Source organism: Silurus aristotelis (assembly GCF_946808225.1).
Source record: "Silurus aristotelis genome assembly, chromosome: 28".
Classification (NCBI taxonomy): Eukaryota; Metazoa; Chordata; class Actinopteri; order Siluriformes; family Siluridae; genus Silurus; species Silurus aristotelis.
Window position 1 is genome coordinate 3,441,334 of NC_139601.1, and position 7,866 is coordinate 3,449,199.

Sequence of the window (7,866 nt, forward strand, 5' to 3'; positions counted from 1 at the left end):
GCTCAGTATCTCTTACCTGTTATCCTAATTATTTACAGTTTAATCGATTAAATTTGTTGGAAAAGTTTCAGTAAATAAGAAATTTCCTGAATATAGGAAATATGCTGGTAGCTGAAATAAAATTTATAAAAGTATTTTCAGCAGCTTTTTATGTAAAGTTAAATTTTCATGGCATTTATCCAATGCACTTATCCAAAGCAACTTACAATTATTTTATCTCATACAACTGAGCAGTTGAGGTTTTAGGGCCTTTAGAAGTCCAACATCTTAACCATTGAGCTACCAGTATTTCTTGCTATTTACTCAAAATATTATAATGTATTTCTTTAAGTTAGTACTTTAGTATAGTAGATATAGATAGCTGATACCTCCATTTCAATACCCAGGATTAATATCAAGCTGGACACTGGAGAAATCATAGCAGATATCAGCTGTAACAAATAATAAAGATTGAAAAAAGATTGAAATTGAGGGGAAGAAAAAAAAACTCTGAACATTAACCTTTTCTTCTTGTATTAGAATCGATGTATATTTATACTTTGATATATTTGAAATGTATGTAATTCTCCTTAGGAAATAACAGTAGATCAGTAACAGTATCGATGTTGTTTGACTAAAGAAAAACTGCATTTTTTTCCAAACATGCAACGTAAACAAAGTAAACGTGATACATTGACATTGCTTCCTTTCATTTACTGAATAGTTCATTTAAAGCAAACCATTGTTTTTTTTTAACAATTATATACCAAAATACTTCTGTGTAACGACAGAAGCAAATAATTTTTTTTCCCCCCAACTTGCCGGTAATAAAGGATTTTCCACACTGTCCCATTCTTTCTGGTCTTTTCAGAAAAAATACCGTGACTTCCGTCTACAAGGCGTCCTGGATTCCACTCTGAACAGCAAGATGTACGAGACGGTGAAGAACAGGTTGATGCTGGAGGAGGCCACAGCGTCTGTGAGGGACGGAGGAATGCAGGGCATCTCCATGAAGGACAGCGATGAAGAAGACTAGTTTACGGTCGGCGTCGTCTGCCGAAGCGATGCATGTACTCCGTCCGTCATGCTTCCTTACTAATTTTTACTTTTGAGTCGTGCGACTGATAACGGGGGCCGAGGTGAATTAGTGATGCGAAGCAAACGGGGCGAAATAAAAATCGATATTTAATGTTCATCGGAAGAAATCGGCTCCAAATCGGTGTTTTACAAGTAATAATGTCCAAGAATGCGTTCCTAAATGTTTTCGAAGCAATATGGCGTACTACTTGTAAGCGATGTTTTGCGTCAGATGGTTAGGAATGTATGCCCTGTTGTGTCCTTGTTCAACATGTACGGCGCTTCTTCTGTGTGTACTGTAAATATATAAATGGTACATAATTGTGCAGAGGGGTTTTTTTGTTTGTTTTTGGACTGTATTCCAAATGAATTGTATTTAACTGGTTTGGGGGGTGTTTAAAAGTAGTGTTTATATTTTCCATTTACACAACAAATAAATAGATAATCAATAATCACAGTATCTCTGGTAACCACAAGCCATCTGATTTCCTTTTCCTTTTTTTTTTTTAAAGTGTTAGTAGATATCTTAGAAATGCAATATCAACAAGATTATGATTTAGTTTGACCAAGACAGACAATATATTTATGTTTTTGACACAATTTATCTATTAGCAAGAATATATTCTACAGCTTTCAGTTTTCATACTGTTCCTTTAAATTCTTTTATTTATTTATTTATTTATTTATTTTATTATATCTGATGCTGTGTATTGCCCTTGGTGCAGAAGGTCAACTATGTTAGCTAGAAAAAGATTAGATATCAATTCCAAAGAATTTTGTGGAATGGCAGATTCATCCTACTTTTGCCTCGTGTGTGTTCTAAAAGGAAAAAAAAAAATACAGTAGCTAAATTAAAATGTTCATGCACAGAATCTGGTGTTTTTTTTATTAAACAGGCCTCGGTATATGTTTAAAAAAACAAAACAAGACAATGACTTCCGTGTCACTCTGAATTAATGTCATTGTGAAATTTTAAAGAGCTTGTAAAAAGTTTAATTTTAGTAAGAACATGGTCCACAAAACCATCATCATCATCATCATCATCATCATCAACGCTTTCCTCTTAAGGAAGTCTGAAGTCAGGGATTAAATCCGAGTTTGTAAGCAGATTGGAAGAATGGCTAAAGATGATACAGGAGCAAATCCGTCCGTCCTGAAGATGAAGGAACAAAAGGGGTGGTGGGATTAGACTGAGCAATGCCCTACAAATGCAAGGAAGATGGAATCACTCCATTCATTCATACAGACGTCGCGAAACAAATCCTTCCTGTCGGGGAACAAAAATCTGTTGGCAAATACTGAACACAGGAACGATTTGGGTGTCAATCAGATCGACCCAAAGAGGCTTAAAAAATGTGCCGTGTGTGTTCTAATAAATTGCAACATTAACGAAACCTGATAAAAAAAAATAACCAGCCCCACTATAAACTTTGCCTTGACATGTAATCATGAAAATGATTCTTTTTTCAACCCTTATGCACGATTTTCACGCTTTCACGCACGCTTTCATGATACGAAAAAAAAAGGTTCATTCACTCAATCCTGCTACTTAAACGCATCCTTAAGTCACATGTTCAACAGTCACTTCGTCTGAATTTCCTAAAAGTCGTTTGGCCAAATGTTTTGGGACACCTAAATTACCACACCCTTATTTGTTTTTAAAAAAAAAAAAAAAAAAAAAACATACAACTCTGTTTTTTTTTTTTTTTAAAACCACATTAGGCTGTAAATGTTTTTCACAAACTGTTACCACAAAGCTGAAGGCACACAATTGTACAGGATGTTTTTTGGATGAGATGGCATGACATCTTTCCTTCACTTAAACTAGGAGAGCCAAACCTGTTCCAGCATGACAATACCCCTGTGCACAAAGCAAACTCCATGAAGATATGCTTTACATGGGTTTAGTGGCCTGGAATAGAGCTCTGTCTTCAACCCCACTGAACACCTTTGTACCCGACTTTACTAACATCCTTGTAGCTGAATGATTCGCCACACATCTCCACAACCCCACAGCAAATGTGGCCTTGATGAGAAAAGGGATTCTTTCAATCTTATGGTCACAAACTTTTGATGAAACATTTGTTTATATTTTTCTTCCTTTTCAGACCCTACGGTGATTCTGAATGTCAACCCTGTTAGACTTGTTGTTATGAAGGTAAATTAACAACAACAAAATTCTCCTCGTATTAGCATAGAAACAATTGTGGAATTGAGAACAAAAAAAAAAGATCTGACAAAAGACTCTGTAGTTTTATAGCAGCACTTTAAATAGGCAAGGGTTTCACACCGACTCTTGTGTTGAGTGGTTCCTGATATAGTGCAGCACAGCAATTTCCCTTTAGTAATTCTTTCCAGCGCTACATACACAAGTTCCTTTAGTTATCCACTAGCAATTGGACACCAACTGGTTCACATTGTGTAGCATAACGAAGTTAAAAGTGCTCCATCTGGCACCCCTGGAGCACTGCAGTACCTGAGAGAGAAAGAGAGAAAGATAGAGAGAGAGAGAGAGAGAGAGAGAGAGAGAGCGAGTAGAAAGACTATTTCATCTATTTAAAGCCTCAGCTCACAGACCCAATTTTGCCTGTTCTAGAGCACCGGGGCACAGGGCAGAGAAAGACTAATGAGAGAGGCTCATTGTAGGAATACGTTACCCGTGGCTTGCTGCTGTGACCTAGTTCTAGTAGCATAAGCCCTCGCAAAAACATCGCTCCCGTTCTGATTTTCGGTGCAATCAGAAGGAGGAAAGCGAAAGAAAATCATCACAATCTCTCCAAAACGCGAGAGCCACAAGGGCCGGCTCGGATATCATACGTTTAATTTGCTCATAAATCCTGTCGCGATGCAGCAATTTTGCCGGGCAGAGTGCCTGGCGACAGATTAATAGACGAGGAGATTTAGTCAGGCACGATCCGTGCTGCTGTGGCTTTTAAGCTCCAATCAGGTTAGGAAATGGGAATGATAACAGTCTGCAAATAAAAGATTCTTCAATTGAGTGGCACAGCATGAGTCGGCTCCGGGTTCGTACTTGGCATGCACGTGGGAGGGAAAAGGGCCCGGGGCCCTAAACCCTGACCATCAAACGCAGCGTGCGACCTCGGAGTGGATGCACTAGGCAAATGAAATGTAGAAATTGAGGAAAACAAATACACGGAAAAAGTAGCATAAGATTATGCCGGTGTGCCCATGTCGCGTTTCGACTTAAACACTTCATTTCCGAGTCGGCGGAGAGGATCGTCACCTGCCGAGGTCTGATAGATGTCGGAACACAGGAAACTCTGCGCTGTTCTCACCTTGATAAATGTTTACTCAACAGTTTGTATTAAAGAGGAGGGTTGGGGGGGGGGGGGGTTTTATAATTTTCACACTGTTTCTAGGCGCCAATGGTCTATAACCAGGTAGAAGTCGGATCTTTTCGATAAGGGCACCTTAAAGCCTCTTAGACTTTTTAATGCCTACTTTCTTATGTGTGCATAATCAAACCCCCCCCCCCCCCCCCCCAAAAAAAAAAAAAAAAAAAAAAAAAAGAATAGCTTACTGCTAAATGCAATTGTCCAGCATGTTCCAGTATTTTAGGGTAGACAGAGAGAGAGAGAGAGAGATGAAGATGATAATCAGATGATCTGTGTCTCTCTTTAATCAAATGTGCTCCAGCAGATAAACAGGATGGCCGAAGGACCGCATTATGTATTAGTTTTGATCTACTGGGATGATCTCCAGTGTATATTTCGAGCAGGACAATGTGACACACACACTTATATTTTCAGTTATAAAGCGTGTTTATCCATGTGCCGGTCTGTTTTAAAAACTACAGACTGGCCGAAATGTCTGTAAATATGTATCTTTACCAGAAATTGGAAAGAAACTGGAGCAAGTTTGATGGAGGAAACTGCATTTGAAGACTGCAAGAAACACACATTTGATTACAAGCTCGAATCAGTAGACATTTCCATTTTAATACCGGCTCTGAAATGGATCGCAACATGATCTTTGCAGGAAGGCATGCACAAAATTTTGAACAAAATATAAATTCTTATCAAAATTTTTGTCCAAACTGTATATTTTTCTTTTTCCCGGAAATTGATTTCTGATTTCAGAAAGTAGTTACAACGTTACAAAACAAGAACAGCAGCGCTGGCAAAAATCAGCCAACCACACCGTGAGCTCAAGAACCAAGAGGATGGATTTGGACTAACTAACATACACAGTCTGCTATAATCACTCAATAGCTAATAAAACCAATCTATATAATGAATGAATTCGGTGCTGACCAGATGAGGATGGGTTCCCTTTTAAATCTGGTTTCTCTCAGGGTTTCTTCCTCATTTCATCACCACTGGCTCACTCATTACAGACAAACTAATAGAGACTAAACTTATAGGCACTAACATATAAATTCACATTTTATAACCTCTTTCTCTCTATAATCAGCTTTGGGACAATATCCATTGTAAAAAAAAAAAAGTGCTCTACAAATAAAACTGAATTCAACTGAACTTCCCACTGTCTATTTATTTATAAAATGTGCTGCAAAGACACAGTCATTATCCTTAACTGTAATAATAACTGAATAGAAACAGGGACAGTGGATTTCTGCGTGATTTCTGTGTGTAAAATGAAGCCCTTCTGGAGGCAGATGGTTTAGTAACCGTTGTGTTGTTCCGAATTCCCGTCTCATTGGGAGGAGATGAAAGAAGAAAACATCCCTTAATAAGATTTGTGTTGCTGACCATCGCTCGCTAGTTTCTTGTTGTGCCTGAGAATAAATCCTGAAGTAGCAGCAGCTATCATTTCTTGGATTTGCTGGGGAAAAAAATAGCAGGGAATCTTGTCTTGGTGGCTAGCTAGCTGCTAGTCAGCTAGTTTTCAGAACCCTGATGCTACATAAAACAATACAGAGTTACACACATCATAGAGCTACATTACAGAACATAGAGCTACATTACAGAACATAGAGCTACATTACAGAACATAGAGCTACATAACAGGACATAAAGCTACATAACAGAACCTAGAGCTACATAACAGGACATAGAGCTACATTACAGAACATAGAGCTACATTACAGAACATAGAGCTACATAACAGGACATAAAGCTACATAACAGAACCTAGAGCTACATAACAGGACATAGAGCTACATTACAGAACATAGAGCTACATTACAGAACATAGAGCTACATAACAGGACATAGAGCTACATAGCAGAACATAGAGCTACATTACAGAACATAGATTTACATAACAGGACATAGAGCTACATAACAGGACATAGAGCTACATTACAGAACATAGAGCTACATTACAGAAAATAGAGCTACATAACAGGACATAGAGCTACATAACAGAACATAGAGCTACATTACAGAAAATAGAGCTACATAACAGGACATAGAGCTACATTACAGAACATAGAGCTACATTACAGAACATAGAGCTACATAACAGGACATTGAGCTACATTACAGAACATAGAGCTACATAACAGGACATGGAGCTACATAGCAGAACATAGAGCTACATAACAGGACATGGAGCTACATAGCAGAACATATAGCTACATAACAGAACACAGAGCTAAGGACTAAAGTCGGTTGTTCCAGCCACATAAAGGTGCATAGCGCCACCAGTAAACCTACTGTATAATGTGTTATATAGTACAATGTGCAAAAGAGAACTGTAAACAATGTACAAAACAGCAACAGCAGCAAGATGTGCAAAACAGCATGTAAACAGTTATAATATAGTTCTAATAAAATAAAAATATAAAACGTGTGGTTCTGAAGAGTATAAAAATTTTTAAATTGTTTGGAAGAACAACAAGACTCCTCAAGTTGATTGTGTTTTTGCCAATACAACGACAAAGTAAATGTAATTTTGCTTCAAACAATATCAAATATTACCTGTGTTGCGCAAATTGGTCTCCTATACAGGGAGCTGAATTCAATTCAGATTTAAAATGATACAAGACTTTATAGAAAAGACTAAATATGCACAATAAGGATGTATAGTTGATTTCACTGAACACGGTGCTGCAAATGAAAAAAATTAAAAAACTTCCGTAAAGAAAATACTGGTTTAATCTTCCTGTCTTCACCGACTGAAAAAAACAAAACAAAACATAAAGATTTTTTCCAGACTGTCTGATATCTTGAGGCATAACGACAAACAAATATGCTTCACGTCTTCTCGAGGTGGATAATCAAACCCTTGAGCGCCTTCACCTTATGTGCGCCGCAGCATTATGCAAATTGAATCGCGCCCTCATTTTGAATGCACCTGTTTCCCTGGCCTCGGGCGATTGTGAACGCACAGACTGGACAATGTTCCGTCCTCGTCCTGTCCTGAAGCACCCTGCGGGACCAAACAAGGGCTCTGTGAGACCAGAGGGGACATCCCCTTGCCCATTTTGTGGTTCAGATCTAATTCAGTGGACAGATGAGTGGCTGTGGATGTGGGGGCTCGCAGGTTGCCCCAACCTCTCCCTCCTGTCTGCCGTCCTTACTATTGTCCAGGCAGAAAAGAAAACCCTGTTGAGGCCCTTTTGCTTCGAAGCATCAAAGGTGTGCCGGATCCCCCCCCCCCCCCCCTTTTCGCTTCTGGAAAAGCCTCCACCATTCAGAACTAACATTATGGAGAACCTCCTGCACTCGGGCCAGGGTCAGAAAAATAGAGTGAGGTAAAGAGAAAAAGGGAGCCGAGCAAAAGTGGCAGGAATGCACGCTAATTGAAAGGCCGGAATAGAGCGAGTGAGAGAGAGAGAGAGAAAGAGATAGAGAAAGAGCAAGAGAATGAAGGACAAAAGAG

At 38.7% G+C, this 7,866-nt stretch overlaps 1 protein-coding gene across 3 annotated transcripts in view; it reads left to right on the top strand.

Annotated features, from left to right (window-relative positions):
• cadpsa (Ca2+-dependent activator protein for secretion a) overlaps positions 1-1,928 on the top strand; it is a 117,079-nt gene extending 115,151 nt beyond the window's left edge. For all 3 annotated transcript variants that reach the window (XM_083534739.1, XM_083534740.1, XM_083534741.1), the window contains one exon: positions 851-1,928. In XM_083534739.1, coding sequence (XP_083390865.1) covers positions 851-1,015 — 165 coding nt within the window. In that variant the 3' untranslated portion in view covers positions 1,016-1,928. The remainder of the gene's footprint in view (positions 1-850) is intronic.
• The last annotated feature ends 5,938 nt before the right edge of the window (positions 1,929-7,866 follow it).